Source organism: Manduca sexta, chromosome 27 (assembly GCF_014839805.1).
Source record: "Manduca sexta isolate Smith_Timp_Sample1 chromosome 27, JHU_Msex_v1.0, whole genome shotgun sequence".
NCBI classification, from domain to species: Eukaryota; Metazoa; Arthropoda; class Insecta; order Lepidoptera; family Sphingidae; genus Manduca; species Manduca sexta.
The window spans coordinates 17,652,887-17,671,290 of record NC_051141.1 but is presented as its reverse complement, the minus strand read 5'-3'; the positions used below and the strand labels follow the sequence as shown (position 1 = coordinate 17,671,290).

Below are 18,404 nucleotides of genomic sequence, written 5' to 3'. Positions count from 1 at the left end.
TTATATTTTATTATGGTCATACCATCATTTAAAATCAGTAAAAAAGCAAAAACTTTAAGTATTATTTCGATGTTTTCTTAAAACTGCAAAAAGAATATTTAAAGAAAGAATCATTTTTTAAAGAAGCACCCAAAAACCTGCGGTAAAAACAGTGACGTGTGCAAGAGACGTATAGATGAGATGAGCTGGCGAATCATTCGAGCAATTATTTATGATTAGTATTGAAAACACTGTAAGCTATGTTTTTTTTACTGGTAACATTAGTAGTTGTAGTACGTATTGCTTCGAAGGGTTGGCACTTGTCAGTTGGCACGGTTGATAAAAGAAAAACAGACTCAAAAGAGTAGTAATTACATTTTTATGGGTGAAAAAGACTATTTGTCGTAATTTATAGCTGCTATGCGACAGAGTGGCTTGTTTAAAGCCGTTTTGTCACACTCCGTAAGCCATGCCGGTGGCGAAATATGAACAGCTGTGCACGAAAGGGGATGCTGAAGATGATGTGTTTACAAGTAAGCCGCGCAGCAAGTGGCGCGAGGTCTGCGTGCAGAAGAGCCTGTTGTCCTTTGGGCTCATCCTGCTTTACTTCTCGCTGTCGATAGGCCTCACTTTCTATCAGAGATGGCTTCTCAAAGTAAGTCGTTAGGCAGCCGCCTGGCTTGTGTTTTCCATGTTTTCGGAAGAAACTTTTCAAAACTTCTTGAAATTATACCCATGAAACTAGGGCTTGGTATGTTCTGCCACGAATATGGGACCTATCATCAAGATTTTCGCAGCTTTGCTCGTAAAATATTTGGTTTTTCGAATGCTCTAAAAATATGGTCGAAATGTAAAATTATAGCTTGTTCTTCCGCACTATTCATACATTTTTAATTTTACTCAATGATGCTCTTGTTAAACATTATTTTTCTTAGTAAGAATCCTATAGGATTCCGATTTTTATTGGGTCTTATAAGAAATAGGGGTAAAGTAAAAAGAAATCTTATAAGCACATAAAGTGGATACAAGTATAAATACAAATAGTCCTAAGAAGAGTTGGATTTTATATAGATAATTTTATAATAGATTATTTATTATTGTGTGACAATGACTGCACCCATGTAGGCATCACACTTCACAATTCTAATAACTATTTCCTTACAACTTGCAAAAATGTAAACAAATGAGTGTGTTTTTTTTTCATGATTTAGGTACTTAATATGGGGTTTATTTATTAAATTTTTTTATACATGCACCGCAAAGTGACTGCACCTGATGGTAAGTAGAGTGGGGTCCAATAGAATGTTAACTGATGAGAGATCATTGCCTGGACAGTCAACACAATTATGTTAGCCTTTTGGAACAGGATATACACAGTCTGATCTCCGAATGTGATACATTTACATGGGCCACTGTGATGGGATTAGCACCATGTGCACAGTGGTCGCTATCCAGAAAGATGTAAAATATATCCTATCAACATAGCGTAATTAGAATAAATGGCTTTTAAATAAGATGGGATTAAAATCCAAAAGAACTTTTGATAAAAATATTAAACCTTTTTATTTATATTAAATTAAAATTGTCATATTAGAAATTTTTGGTATAATTTGATCATGTCTTGCTGCACATTGGCCAGACCTGATCTCCAACTATAAATATACAACCATTTTCAATAAACAATTGCAATTGCTTTTTTAGTACAACATGGATATTAACCAATCACAACTTGTTGATTGACATGTTTACAAATTACTTATTTAAATTACAGTGAAAACCAGTTATAGCGACATCGAAGGGGTCACCGAATCTGTATGTTATATCCGATAGTCATTTTGAACGACATGCATTTTATATGAATTTATTTAAAAAGACCTTACTATTTTGTTGTAACGTATGCGTCGCTACATCCGGAGTCGTTATAACCGGATTCCATTGTCGTTTATTCTCTGGATCTAACCAAAGATTATGATTTGGACTGGTTAATGAAAACAGTCATTACTGTAATGATATCTATCTATTTGATACAAAAATAATCTGTTAATCTCCTATTAAGCATTGCCATATCACACATTTCATTACACATTGTAAGCAGTAAACTTTACCTCATTACGTAAAGTTAAATTTATTATACGTTATTCTGATATAGCATTTGTTTAATCTATTTTAAGTCCAATATCTTAAAGATGAGGCACAGTGTTGTTCAGAAGTTCTTTGTTATGCAACATTCTGGTATCTCATGTTTATTGACACTTGTAACTCCTACCACCTTCAAAGAACTTGCTCTCATTGTGTTTAAAAATAGTTTCTGAAAGCACATTTCCATTATCAAAATAACGGCAGCAGTTGATTGGCTATCTGGTACAATAAACCTTATTTACAATACTGTGTTATCTTATTTTGCTTGTTTTATTTAGATAACAGGTGTACTTTCCTAAATTAAGTGCCAGTTTTTTTGTTCACAATGTGACATGAGGTATATTGGATGCTGTGTGGACATCACTGGCTATAGATTATGCTATGGTAGACTTATATATCTTGTCCCCCATTGTGATGTGCTTTGTAGCCTTATGGAGTCATCATGCAGTAAGGCTTATTCTGAGTTCTACAGTAGCAAACAGTTATATACAATTTTATGAATGAATTCTATTTGGCAATTTTGTTTATTACTGCATATAAGTTAGTTGATGCCATTACTGTTGCATAACTATTGCTAATTGCTGTTTGAGGGATCAAAAAATATCATTGATATCTTTAAGTAAAATTACATTGACTTATACTTTTTTGTGTTATTGATTAATTCGAACTCACTCTGAAGTTTGCTGTCAATGGCATCGGCGCATGGGCACTCACTATTCATATTATATTATAATGTACACACAAGTGTGCTGGTGTTATTAATTCAAATCATGATCAAGGATACGATAGTATTTATTTTTTATTATTGAATATGGCCGATTCCAATAAACTAACCCATCCAATGTTAAGAATAAATCATGGGAAAAAGGTCAAGTGTAACAATGTCAAAGTTTATTTTGAATGGTCCTTTTCCGCTATGTAATCAATGGTATCGATTATGACTGTTCATAGAAAACGGAATAGCGAAAACTGGCTGAGATCTTTAAAACCTATTCCCGTTGCAGGATTTCGGTTTCCCACTAACAGTGGTGATGTACCACTTGATAGTGAAGTGGGTGCTGTCAGTAGTGGTCCGGTTGGTGCTGTACTGCGCTACAGGCACCCCGCAGCTGGTGCTGCCGTTTGTCACCTGCCTCCGATCGGTAGGACCTACTGGCCTGGCCAGCGGTATCGACGTAGGGTTCTCCAACTGGGGCCTGGAGCTGGTGACAATATCCCTGTACACCATGACAAAGTCAACCACAATAATTTTCATACTTGGATTTGCCATTCTGCTCGGACTTGAGAAAAAAGTAAGTTATATTTGTTCAGATGTTATTTGCTTTTTAAATTGTTTGTTAAATTACTTATTGTTAATTGGTTGCCTATAAATGTATGTGTTCTGGTTTTCCATTTCACCGCATACCTGTAAATGTGGAGACACAATATCACTTAATGCTGTCTTTTACTAATAATAATTAATGATAATTATCAGATTTGAATAATTCTATGTGAACTACAAGCTTTACGTGTGTACGGCGCGTAGTGTTCCACGCGCGCCTCGAAGAGCAGTGTCAGTGTCATTGACGGGGCCCTTTAGGGCTGGTGCCTGCCTAGGTTTCAATGCCATCGGATCTTGGACCTAGGCACATAGGCAAAGGATGGGAACACCGTAGGTTTTTAGTCAGTAGAAGTCTGACACGAAAGGCGGGAGATAGACATCTGATGATTTACCTACGTTAAAAAAAAAAAAAACTACAAGCTTTTAGCTGTTGGTATGCTCTGAAATTTAACAAAATTGAAGATCGAATATACAGTAAGTATAAGTAATATTAGTGCAATATGTACAATTTTGCTTATGTTAATGCTAGATTGTACAATACTTAATGTTAAAGCTTTGTGAACTAGTTTTTTTTTTATTTAACGATTGACAAGGTTGTGTATTTGGATGTCACGAGATGTACTTTAATTTCCTCATGGACAAAAAAATTTACCTCTTCGTTTACTACCATTACCTGTTGCAGTTTTCTGCATATCCATTTATTGGACCCTAATTCTTTTTTCCTACCAAGAGTAAGTGACAACCCTTATTAATATCCTTGAGTTGATTAAACTTAGCAGATCACATGTATATTTTATATTTGAAACATCTCGCCTGTACCTATGTAGGGTAGACAGATATTAGCGTATGTCGTCACAATTCATCTTAGCCTCAACAAGCATACTGTTTTTTAATCCCCATTCTGTCTCTGAGGTCACAGTTCTACTCATNTGGCCTTGACCAACTATCGTTGTATTACAGAAATGTAAAAAAAAACGCCCTACTGCCTATTCAACGATTCGGAACCTTACTTTTTAAATCTGACCATCACGTTTTATCCTGAAGAAGCCCGCAGCGGGTCATTTTTACCGGGTAATTACATCTGCACAGAATATGCGACGAAATCTTGTTCAAGAATATTTTAGACAGTTTATCAATTCCCTACGACTTGCAAGTCGGCGGCGCCTTAACAGATTATTGTCTAGTCCAGTCGACTGAACAGATTATCATGCGTGAACAACGTGGCCTAGTGTGAAGATTGCGCGAGGGCGTGATATGCCACGCATAGACAGGTGTGAGGCGATACAGAAGTTATAAATAAGGGAAATGTCACCTTAAGGGCGAGCTAATGACTTGGAAAAGTTGGTGGGCGTGAATAAAATACATTGTATACTTATACTACTAAGCCTCTTTTTTATCGTGCAAGAAGCGTGCGAAAATGAACCAGTTGCAATAGTTTGTTTGACATAGATTTATTTTGATCGATTCAAAGTCTGACCCGATTTCGGATGGCTTATAAAATATATTAAATAATATATTTAAATAAAGTTATGGACCATAAGGTCAAGTAAGCACAGACTACAATGATTCGATACATATCAGTGGCGAAAGGTGAACGTTTCCGAAAGAGAATCCAACACAACGAGGTACTAATGTGCATAAATGCGGTTTGCAATTCATTCTAATGATAATTAAATTGTACATAAAGAGAATCCGGCAGGATCGGGTTATAGAGACCCTTTGCCACTGATACGTATTAAAGTATTTTTTTTATTTCCTTATATTTGTGTATTCATAATTTCATAGATAACCGATTATATAAACGACATTACGAGACAAAATTAAGAGGCAATGTGGATAATAAATATCAATACAATTTTTATACTTGAGGTGACCGCCTAACCGTATTTCAGTTCAAATATTTGTTACACAAACTATACCAATCTGAAAGTGATATATAAAATTAATTGTATAAAATATTTAATTCTTACTTGCACAATTTACATACATCGAATAACTCATAGATTTTTTTGTTTTCTAATAACGTTAACAATTGTAGAGAAGCGTCTAGTGTCCTGTTTATGTTCATGCATTGGATTTTTTTTTAATTATTTTTTTTATTTTACTTCATAATCCTGAATAAATATTGCAGATTATTTGTTTATTAATTTACCCCCATTCTCCCCATTCCAGTCATGGTCACTCGTCGGCATAGTGCTGATGATATCCACCGGGCTGATCATGTTCACTTACAAGGCGACTCAGTTCAACTTGGTAGGGTTTAACTTTTTGCTGCTTGCGTCGTTCGCGGCCGGGCTGCGCTGGACCTTCGCCCAGCTCCTCATGCAGAAGAGTAAGCTGGGGCTGCATAACCCTGTCGACATGGTGTTCCACGTGCAGCCGTGGATGTTCGTGTCGCTGCTGCCGTTTACAGCCATGTTCGAGGGTGAGCTTGGCAAAGTATAAACAATAAATAAGAATTTTAGATAATTTATTTTTAAACTTATTATTATAAAATTAGAGTTTATATTCCGTTTACGATGTGCATGAGTCAATTTGATACGAGAAAAATTTGTTACGTTTCACAGTAGTATTTTTAAATCTCCTTTTAATTACTTTACCGGTTTGTGAGGATTAATAACATTTAGATGAGTGCGGGAGAGGAAGCGACGTTATCGATATGTCAACATTTCCTTATCATAGCGATGATAAGAATGTCTGATGAACGAAATCCCAAAAAAATAATGTAGATCTGGATTTCAACTTTTTTAATTATTTTTTTTATGCAATTACCGTGATTGTTCTTAGTTTTGTTAGCGGATTTCCGTGATTCCTATTTTTTACAAATAATTCTGTTACTCAGTATTATAAATATATTAATTACTAAGGGCGGCTTCCAATCAGCCCCGGTCATTTTTAAATCCTTAAGAATTTCCACACAAACGGCGCTATAGTAAAAGACCTAAGAGTGCTGTCAATTAGTCGCTAAGCTCCATGCGGCAGTCGCGCGTGTTTTTTTAATGTGGATTTTCCTTGCTGCTTGGCTAATTTAAAGACGCCCTAATACTAAATTAAATACTATTGCCCGTATTCATAAAAGTTATTTATCTAAGGACGGAGCATTGCTGTGATAACAAGTCTGTTTCTCATCTTTGTTTATCTGACAGCTTGCTGTTTGTTCAGCTTTGTCTATCTGACAGCCAACCAGATTCAACTTGTATCTCAATATTAGCCAATCACAACGGTCCTATGTCTACGCACTGCGAAGGCTGCCAGCTGCCAGCACAGAGAACAGATTGTTATCACAGCAATGCTCCATCCTTAGATAAATAACGTTTTTGAATACGGGCGTATGTTTCTCATTCCTCCAAAGGCGTGAAAGACCTTCCCAGCAGTGGACTTATACGGGCTGATATTGATGGTGATGTGTTCACAGGGTACGACTGTTTCCTGAAGCTAGCAGCGCTGCCGCCTGAGCGGCTCATGCCGACCATCCTGAAGGTGTCTGTTGGAGCGACCCTCGCGTTCGCCATGGAGATCAGCGAATTCCTCGTGGTCACATACACCTCCAGCCTTACGCTGTCCATCGCTGGCATTTTCAAGGTATGTTCTATATCTGTTCTTGTTAGTTTTCTGAGATGGGCTCGGCGAAGTCACTTCACTGCATCTGATGGTAGGTGGAATGGTGTCTGATGGTGTGGTCTGACGAGATGATCACCACCGTGAACACAATGGTGCCGACCTGTTTGAGATGGGATGTACACAGGCTAATTCCTCATACTTATACGCGGCCCACTTCGGTGGGTTTTACACTTTATCCGACTGATACAAACATCCTATCACCAGCTTAACTAACTGCGTGTAAGTTTGAGATGGAAATGATACTTGATAAATTATAATATATCGAATATAGTTTGTAATCATGTCGGTGGTCATAGGTGAAATTTATTCATTTGAACAACAAAAAAATTTACTTATTACACAAATATTTTTTATTTACGTCCACAATCAGTCAATATTGACCATACTAAAGTCAGTTTGTATGGATTGAAGTTCAATTCAATAGAACACAGTAAATGTTCGGAACGCCAAATCTTGTACGTAGTACATATATATCGATATTAATACCCATTTTCAAATATCCCAACACAGGAGATGTGCATCTTGGTGCTGGCGGTGCAGGTGAGTGGTGACCAGCTGAGCGCGATCAACGCGGTGGGTCTGGCGGTGTGCCTGCTCGGCATCATCGGGCACATCGTGCACAAGCTGCTCGTCATCAAGGCTGTCGCGGGCACCGTGCAAGCGATCGACGCTGACGACTTCGACGCTATCAGTCATACCAGGTGAGAAGAAATAAAGGTGGAACGTATGCTGCCGTGCTAAGTGTCCAGCTCATTACGCGACAGTCTCGAATCGCACGCTCATCACGTTTTTTGAATGGAAACATGAATGGCATTTTAGAACTCATATGTATTGCCGTGCTAAGCGGAAAAGCGGTGTGTCAGAGAAACCTTATTTCGAGATAATCGCAATTTTGGAAATATAGATTTATAGTTTTGTATGTAAAACTGAGAAACTCTTTTAAAGGTTTTTTCAACAAGTTCTAAATAAGATACCGTTATTTTGGTAAGTTCACTGGATGCGTATTTTTTTAAGGTATCTGACAACAAAAATTAATATTTTTTTTTTTGAGATACCGTTTTTGAACTTAGTACGGCAGTATGTATATAGAGCTGGAGTTTGTTTGTTTGCCTTTTATTTTTTAAATCAAACCCAAAACGATCCCAATCCCTTTTTTCGATCTATCTCAAAAATTGATCAATACAGTTTTTTTGACATGCTTACAAATGAGTTATTTTGATGGATTCAGATTGAAGATTGAGATTGGGATCATTTGTTGAAAACCGCTGTAAGTAATCAATCGCACCAAACATGGATTGACCAATCACGAGTGTGCTCACGACTCGTGCCTCCATCTGTAACTATTATATTTCTTCCCTAAGGTCACCCAAAGACGGCGAGCATGATGAGCCGTTACTCAAAGAGAAGACTTGGCTCAGTGAAGAGAGTGACGTGGACGCGAACGTGGTGCTGTACCAAGTGCTTCAGAGAAGGGACGGTAAATAAAGATAAGTTGGAGAGGTTCACCTAGGATCGACACACTACGAAACAATGTTGTAATTTAAACTTGTTCACATTCCGTTGTTTTGTGGTCAGTGCAGGTGACAACGAAATGTGAACGCTTGGTTTATGGCAACATAATTCAAATTCCTATCATGCGTGCTGTTTCTGAGTAGGTCCTAAAGAAATTCAGTTTGTTATGAAACTTAAAGGATGAAGAAAGTTGAAATTTTGTCGACTACTATTTTATTACTTTCGAAATCGACCCTTGTGAAAATATGATTTAATATAGTAAGTAAGGTGGAATGGATTCATGAATTTAAACAACTGGGTATATGCATTGACAGTGGTGACCACACCATCAGGTGATTGTCATTGAAGTCTCATTCCAAACTGATTTTCAACCGTATCCTTATTGTAAATCGATTTTGTACGAGATAGTAGTACCTCGATATTCCGCTAGAGGCGTTGCCTGTTTTTATAAACGTTCTTCTCTTGAGGGTTTCATGTCAAGTCACTGGAAATTTGTTTGGGCGACAGGAATGTACGCAACGTAAGCAATTCAGTATGCTGATGTTAATATTTTTGTATTAAAAGTACACATATTTATTAATGAATAAATAGACCCCAATATGGTTGGTATTTTGGTGTGTGACAAAATCCTGGTTTTGTGTCAGGAACGGCTATATTACTTAATTTATTTATTTATTCTCTTCGTTCGGTCATCGGTTAACTTCACAATGGGGTAATTTTTCTCAAAGGAACACAAACTCTAACGCTTTGCATTTATGATTTAATATTGAAATTCCTTGTAGCCCAAACGAATATATTCGAATTTAAATAGATAAAATTATGTATAAAGTTATATTTATAATGTATAGTCGTATTTTTATACTAATCTAATCTTATATTCAATTACTTATTCAAGTGGCTTTTGTGAAAAGCTTTTTTTTGTTATTTTTGTTGTTTTGTTTGTTGTTCTCCCTAGGTACACTTGCTTGCTAAAATGTCTGAGTTCTAGAAGGCAAAAGGAGTAGGTATTTAAAAAATTTAGAGTGTTAGTAGATTTATTAATCTACTACATATTTGGCACACACCATACAGCCTCAATGCGGTGGCAGGAACGTGAGCTGTCATTAAAGCGTCATTAACAGCTGTTTCCAATAAACGATCCCAATCTCAATCTTCAATCCGATTCCGACAATGAACCAATCATAATAACTCATTTGTAAGAAGTCAAAAAAATCCTTGTTCTGATTGGTTCATTTTTGAGATTGATTGAAAAAAGAGATTGGGATTGTTTATTGAAAACGGTGGTTAGACGGAACGTTTATTTCTAGCAATAATCATATACAATTATTGCTTATAGAAGTCACTCTGTCTGGACATGCGAGGCAATTCTCGCCCACTTTGTCGTATACGAGCCTTTAGAACAAATATAAAAAAAATATTGCTAGCCATAATGGTTTGACAATTATTCTCGTAATAATTGATCTGATCTTGTCCGAATGAGGCTTAACAAGCATTTGTGACTGACGTATTTTTACGTTGTATGTACGGTTCGGTCACAGTTCTGATTGCACGTTAACGGTTAAATCTTATATTGATAGGAAAACATACCTTCTGGAAATGTTGCCTAAATGATGTTTTCGCTTGCAAGTTGTGTCCAAATTTCCAAAACACCTGGACATTCCGATATTGTGTGTATTCTTTAATTTAACTTGTAGACGTCAGTGCTGACCGATGGAATAACGGTGATTGCATTTGACAGTACTCATACGGTTGAAACGGCACTTTCTAATACGGTTGAAATCGCACGCATCATTCCTTGTTTTGCTGCTTTGTTAAATGAATATCACATTTATCAGGAAGTCTATAAATGTCCGTTTTGATTGAGTCGTCAGCGCTGATCATCTTTCTCCCTCTACATTCCTTGAAGGCCGATCGGGAAGGGAAGGGCGTACACTAGGCATACTAATATCCGGTTCCTATTCGACATATTAAGATTTCAAAACACGTTTAAAAGAGTGTTTATATCCTCGTGAAAAAGAATGCAGATATAAAATAGAACTGTCTAAAGGGTTATGTTCGGAAATGCATTCAATCAATTAAATCAGAATAATATAGATTGAATAAGCGATCGTCGAATATCGGCTGATTTTGATAAACAATTTCAATCGTTGAATTCGGATGACAGAAACACTGGATCAATCAGAATCAAGTTGTATTGTTTACAATTTATTTGCGGATGGTAGGATGTATTTTATATCCGCTCGGATAGCGACCACTGTACACAAGGTGTTAAAAACCGCTGCAGTGGCCCACGTAAGTGTGTCGCGTTCCGGGACCAGCCTGTGTCTATCCGGCTCCAACACACCGACTGACGACAGGCAGTCATTTTTCGTCAGTAGACATTTAATTGCTCCCCCCTCCGCTTATCAGGTGCAGTGGGGCCAAATGGCCGTGCACGTGCAAAAGAAAGACTTATTTTTTATTGGTTTATTCCAACCATTGATGTGGTTTATATAAATCAGCATATGATAGTATTACGATGTGTGATGCACGGTCTCAGTTGAATCCAAAGTTCTGATATATTGCTATTGAATATTAGTAGGCGTTTAAAATAACTCAGCTGATATATTAATTTAGATCAAACAATATTAGAAGTCTAGACTAGCCTAGATATGGCTCGTCTAATTATAAAGAAGCTGTCCTCGTCTCTATAGCAAAGTTTGGCCGATTAAATATAAAGGTACGTGTACGCTATCTTTATTGTGTAATAATTGTTGTGTAGGCGTAACTTAACAATATTTAATTAGGTTTGCAACGGCGCTTAGTAATAGCAATTATTTCAAGTCCGCACCGATTTTTGACACGCAGTGTTTGATCTTTATCATACTACGATACGACCAGTTTTGGCCGCTGTGTTCGAGCAGTTTTGGTTGCTGCGCTCGAGCAGTTTTGGTTGCTGCGCTTAAACAGTTTTGACAGCTGTACTTGAGAATAATACTCAATACGAAATTTAATGTTTATACCGTTCCCGTATCGGTAGAAATTTATCTTTATAAACACATAAAAAAAAAAACGAAACGCATTAATATACACTTTAGACAAATAGCTCCATAAATAAATTTACTTCACACCAACGTTAGCATAAAGTTAGTACGTTAATAGTTAACTAATTATACATAATATTCCGGGACTGGTCTTCTCTACAATTACTATAGGATATCTAACAAGCTGGTCTGTAGAAACAAATACATTAAAACTAGTACTACATTTGGTGCCTTAAATAGTGATTACCGGTAGATAGCGCACAATTATAGTGTTTAGGAACATCGGTCGTCTTCCATTGCGTCATAAGCAATACTTATTCGATTAGTATAATCTCCGCACATGAAGTCGCCTCTTAATTAAATAAAAATAGAACTGGGGCAATATAAATACATTTAATGAAAAACTCAAATTACTAATCAAGTTACCTACGAAATATCAATTATAATTAAAATTTATAGATCAAGTACTTTTTGCAAATTAGCTTAGCGCGGTAAATTAGCATTCGATTGAAATTTAGAACTCATCCTATCAATGTAATTTGTATTATATAGATGACATTAACTGTCTAAATTAGTAAATAAAAAAATAGTTAACTTATTCACGGCTGTTTTTAATAAATGATCCTATTAGCTTTTTATAATCTATCGCGATAATTGACCAATCAGAACACAGATTTGTTGACACGCTTCCAAATGACTTATTGTGATTGGTTTATCGTGATGGGATCAAAGATTAGGATTGGGATCGTTTATGGATATCAGGTTTTAGTCAAGCAGTCAATACGTCGACTTCTAGTTCGTGTAATCACGTTATAAATAATTTGCCTAGAGATTATAATAAAATGTAAACGAACATTTTATTCCTGAATTATACTTGTATTTGTTGAAACAAATATTCTTCTATTTTTTTTTATTCAGTCTCTATCTTACATTTTCAAACCTGGTAATAATACGAAATTAAACATTCAATTAGTTTTATCAGTATTTCTGTACTTAACTTGGAGAAAAGCAATACATTTGATAACAGTCAATTAGTTCATAAGCACTTTCCGACTCATTTGACGTAGACTAGATACATGTTAATAGGTAAACAACGATCCTAATTAAAATCGCACCTTATATAACAAGTGCCTAGTATATAGTAACGCTTAGAGTACGCCCTGCCCCTCCGCACTCTCTTAAGCATTTATCTCTTTTTCATAACACTTAATGTTCAGAAAAAGTAATCGTGAAATATTAATATTAACTACCAGCCGAAGTACGAATGTCCGTAACAAATACAAAAATTATATTTTTCTGCACTCAATATAAAATTTAATTATGCCAATTTTCGCACACCTGCGCGCGCGCAATGTTCTTAAAAAGGGGTACAAAGGTTTTTCTTCACACACGTTCTTATCTCGGCGTCACTGTAGTACATATTTTTATTAATATTTTTAACAATGTCGAATAGTTATACATTGTCTTGTCGCCACAGTAATAACAATGACGGTAAGTGAAGGAATCGCAAATTTATTTTAAATATTATAGCATTCAACAAAATTAAAAAGATTTTATGGCATTATTGCGTAATTAATTTTGGTTGCATTTGCCCCTTTGTAATTCTTATGGTGCGCTATATTGAGAGGCATTTATATTAGGAAACAATACCACACATTGTATAACTATTATTGTAGATAATGTTTTGATTGTTTCTAGAATATTCGATTTGCATAAGTAATTGTTTTCCAAACGATCGGCCTTCGGCTAATGTTCCACAATGAAGTTAATAGTGAGAAATAGTATAAATTTTACATAGATTTAATGTAAGCATTTCTTAGTTGTATTTAATTGAAATATTAGATATGTACCTTACGGTTTAAAAGACACATAGCCGTGTCGGTCTCGATGTTTTTTTTAATTTTAAAAAATTGAGGCATTGGCAAAGTGTTTCAATACACCTCATGTTGAGTGAAGAATAGCCTAATGAAAATGCAAACAGCAAGAGAGATAATTAAAATGATAAAGGCAACCATTTCTTAGATATCATTAGCATTAACTTGCTTTAAATATTTCTTTTAACCTCTTATGTAGTGTGAAATCAACAGCAAAATTGATTTAATACATAATAAGAATCAATAAGGTGCATAGCTAAAGTTTTAACTAGATATAAAATATTTTGAAAGCGCAGCGTATGTAACGAAGAGTAAACGTTGATCTCTCTGTCCACCCACTCGGCGTGATGCAAGGTGCAAGTACATTTATAAAATTGTGTTGCTATCATAATACCATCGCACCCTTATTCATAGACGTTATTTATCTAAGGACGGAGCATTGCTGTGATAACAAGTCTGTTTCTCAGCTTTGTTTTTCTGACGGCTTGCTGTTTGTTCAGCTTTGTTTATCTGACAGCCAATTAGATTTAAGTCGTATCTCAATATTAGCCAATCACAACGGCCCTATGTCTACGCACTGCGAAGGCTGCCATGCCGTCAGCACTGAGAAACAGACTTGCGATCACAGCAATGCTCCGTCCTTAGATAAAAAACGTCTATAAATAAGGCGGTCAGTTTTTAATGGTAAAGAAACTGTCGTCGAAGTCAGGTCAATGTTTATGGTCAATCAAGTTCAGGTCAATATTTACATATGTTTTTAATTTATTCACTCGCCGACTAAAATGCGCAACTTGATCGAAGTTGCAGAACAGAGCGCGGCGTCTGGATTAGTCTACCACGGCGTGCACTGTTGCGCAACATTGCCAAAGATGTCGAACGTCATGTTGCGCGTCAAACGTCGCCTAGTGTAAAACGTGCATTTTTTTCAAATATTGAGTAGCCTGCTTATCATGAAATTGATAAATCATGTTACGGGCTTGTTGTACATATTATTTTTATATAATTTAGTAAGTAAGATTTGTAATGTAAAAGCACAAAATGTTTATTGGACCAATATGTAATGGATTTATTGTAAAAAAAATTGTCTACTTAGTCATAAAACGTACAACGAACAGGCACGTAAGTACCATATGGTGATATTCCGAAATGTTCATAGATACAATAAGGCGGTATCCGAATAGAGATGTCAATGTTATTTTATGATTATTTATATACGTAACAATCGATTCATTAATTAATTTTCACAATGCCGATGGCTCCCAAGTAAACTATCGTATCTGATAATATAGTGATTTTGACTTTTTTAGTTTTTCGTTATTTAGGCACTGTTTACTACCAAACTAATTAAAAGAAAATCTTCATTTATTACCCTTTCAGATAGTATACTTAGGAGCCATCGAATATGTTGAATGGTTTGAAAATTGGTAAATTGACAGGAACGTAATGTAGGGTTTTAAGAAGTCTACCAATTACTTGCTTGATACCTTCGAAATATTAACTATGACAATCGTTTTAAAGTGAAAAATATTATTTCTAAATAACCACAATGCCTTAAAATTTAACTCAACGTCAAAATATAAGAAAAACGCCCATACTAAATGACCATCCCGAAAAATCGTTATATGCCTCGTATTAATGGAAGAAATCTACATTTACACAGATTTTGGACGACTTTAAAATCAAATAATGAGATGGTGTTCTATCGTGGTTAGCTTATTTTCTATGTGCCTATAATCTTGCTAAAGAAATACCCGAGGGTTAGTCATAAAACAAAGAAACGTCAGGTAGCAACTCCAAAAAGTAAATAATTTTTTGCCGTCAAAGATCAGTCCAAATGCAAATTGCAGCAATAAAATACACAACTCATTTAGATATTCAATTCAACATGAAATTTACCAAACTATATATTATTATACTTTTTGATCGCAGTTTACGACCGTGAAGAAAAGAAATTCGGTGTGTTTAATATATTTTAATATCCATATACATTTACAAAAATATGATTAGTAATCAGTGCCTCGCTATATGTCGCTGACTTTACCATACAAATAAATTGTTCAACCACATAATAAATCACATTACTTGTCAGAGTCACTTCAAGACACTGTGAGCTCATTCTGTGTAGATCGGACCACCAACAGCTAAAATTTAAAAAGTTGTATAATTGTAAAATGTAGGTAGATTGTAACTTTGACTTTGCGGATGAACAACACCTCAGTCCCCCCCCCCGCAACCATGAAGGCTGCAAAGTCTTCGAAACGTCAGGAGAAAACTAGGATATTAAAACCGGGATAAATCCGAAAAATAGTTTATTTTTAATGTCAGTCACTTTGTCCATTTTGTGTGTTCATCAAATGATATACCGACACTTGCAATATGTTGCGCAAGAACTTCCAAATGCGTTTACACTAGCGGCAATATTTCAATAGTTCTATATACTCGCGACTTGCTGCAATTACAGCAAGCTTTAAACGATTGCAACAATCAACTTACTGTGATTGTCTACACAGCAAAAATACTTGCGGAAGTCGACTTCAAATTTTCTTCCTTATATAATCCCCGCTTAGAAGCTCAATGTCGTTTTCTAGACTCGCACATATACGTGGAGGTAAACAATTTAATATGTTCTAAATTACTGGGTTTTTGACCCAAAAAAAAGTCCCTATACAGCAATAACTAAGCCAAAGTTGTACATACATGTAAAGTCAAAAATTAGGTAGATAAAATTATTACGCGAGTTGAATATCTTCGAGTACTGTAAACTATATTTAATTTAACATACATTTACTCAGGATTTTTTGGTTAACACATTCCTTGCCCTATTCCAATTTAATATAAAAAAAATGTTTAAACTTGCTTCCATTTTAATTGGACAGTAATGTATGCTCCTCTGTCTATGTTAATAATAAGTTATTTATATTGAATTTCCGTGCTTGTAGAAGGCACAGAACGCGATCGATCAGTTAGAATATTTAGTTTTTCCTGGACCCGGATACTAATAATTACTATACTATGAGACAAATGTCTCGTGCTGCAAATCCGATTAATCACTTTTGTGGAACTGTTGTGCTATGTGCCGAATACCGATAGCAATGTCTACTTATTACAAACTTACGACGGTTTTCAATAAACGATCCCAATCCTAATCTCAATCCGATATCGAAAATAAACCAATCAGATTAAGGCGTTTGTAAGCATGACAAAAGGACTTGATTGTTTTATTGTCGCGGTGGATTGGAAAAAGTGATTGAGACCGTTTAATTAAAACGACGGATCATTATATAGGAAGCTAATGCCGTCGACAGATATGTTTTAAATTAGTGATATAGAAAATTGTGAGCCTTTACGATCCCTTTAAATAACAATTAGTTCTACTTATTCATGACAAAAGTGATCTACTTACTACGGAGAACCATGATAACTCGCTGTTCAAGGACATATTTAACTATACAAGACAGGCTCTAGGCTTGAAGTCGAGACCGTTCATATGCTTTGCGAAATGGGGTTGGGATTTTAAAAGATAACATAACGCAAACCAAAGCGCCTTTTAGTTTAAATTTCTTTGCCTGTTGGCTGTCAGTGAGCCTCACAAAGGCAGTGTCCACGACAATTGATTTAGTTTGTATGGCTTGGTTTTACAAGAACGCTGTTAGTTGGATTCCGAGCACATCATAACTGTTAATTACATGTATCGGATGCATCACTTCCATAGTGACTTATAAAGTTCTCCTCTCAGACTCTGACACGGTCAATTGTCACGATTCCTAAAATAGAATAGTATAATAAAATTTTCAATACGTTACAATGAACTAATTATTGGTACATTTTGTGACCCGTATACAGTTTTTATATTTATAGGCAAATTAGTTGTAAGTTCGCAAAATAGTCATTTCGTTAGGGCTTAGAGTAGTCGCCAGCGTAAAACCGTGTATCTACAAAATTTTGTGTTTTATGTATATTGTTTTTGATTTAAAGTTTATTGTTAATTGTATATTTTATTTGCAATGAGGGTTATCCCGCGGAATCCAGTTAAAGTTGGTGGAATTTAAATGAACGTACGGATTTTTTCTTGGTTTAATTTTTTGTCTAAATTCTTTTAAAAATGTTTCACATTCACTCCGTAAATGTTTATCTGTACAGCGTAAAGCGTAGTGAAAACTTAAAAATTGTTGTTCAACGTATTACAAATACAATTTAATAAACTTTGTAATACTCATTAAAATCAATTAATCTGTTACTGGATTCCGTTATTTTTTATTAAAATGTGCGCATGTTGGGACTTGAGCGACCAAATAAAAAAAAGTCAATGAAGTGTAATATGTGTTAATATGTTATATTTTATTATTGTAAAACTATTTTACATTGTGTGCTTTACGCAAATCGCAGACGACCGTTTTTTGTCGGTAACCGATTTTTATCGGACCATTAGTGAATCTAGTCGAGGTGATTTAGTCTCCGATTTTATGGAGACTCAACGCGGTTTATCACGTCAGTCGCTTAGGGCAGTCTCAAAAGGGATACATTTTATTTTGTACACGAAACAGTTCAATTATGTAATAAAATTTTATTCCCATTTTGCATTCTATTCGTGCAATCTTGGATGGCCGATTATTCACCGTCGCCTGCGTTCTGCATTAAATCATACGTAAATTATAATGGATTCACATTTATCGCTGGTATATCTAGTTATATAAATATTGTAAGAAAAAAAATAAACAAAAAAATTTGAAAAGTCGATGTGTTATTTATCTTGCCATGATGTTAACCAAGGTTCAACCTTTGTATATGTTGAATTTGTATTAAACGCGCGTTTATCAAATTGTCGTATTTTTTTAGTTCTTTAATGGAATTCCAATATACATAGCCAGAAGTAGAGATGTGTGTGGCGCCGACCATATTTTCCGTATTTAATTCTTGTTTCTACATCAAAATGGG

General features: G+C 35.4%; 1 protein-coding gene across 1 annotated transcript; it reads left to right on the top strand.

Annotated features, from left to right (window-relative positions):
* Window positions 1–278: 278 nt before the first annotated feature.
* On the top strand, window positions 279–18,288 carry LOC115447461 (solute carrier family 35 member C2). Its single transcript, XM_030174503.2, has 6 exons — window positions 279–634; window positions 3,123–3,410; window positions 5,612–5,864; window positions 6,855–7,021; window positions 7,571–7,761; window positions 8,422–18,288. The coding sequence occupies exons 1-6, from the start codon at window positions 449–451 to the stop codon at window positions 8,543–8,545; spliced, it is 1,209 nt and encodes a 402-aa protein (XP_030030363.1). The 5' UTR covers window positions 279–448; the 3' UTR covers window positions 8,546–18,288.
* The last annotated feature ends 116 nt before the right edge of the window (window positions 18,289–18,404 follow it).

Excerpts from the sequence above, each read along its gene's own strand:
- LOC115447461 (XM_030174503.2), top strand. The coding sequence starts at position 449 with ATGCCGGTGGCGAAATATGAACAGCTGTGCACGAAAGGGGATGCTGAA. Across the intron at positions 7,022-7,570 it reads CCATCGCTGGCATTTTCAAG|GAGATGTGCATCTTGGTGCT; the intron begins GTATGTTCTATA and ends ATCCCAACACAG. Across the intron at positions 7,762-8,421 it reads GACGCTATCAGTCATACCAG|GTCACCCAAAGACGGCGAGC; the intron begins GTGAGAAGAAAT and ends TTCTTCCCTAAG.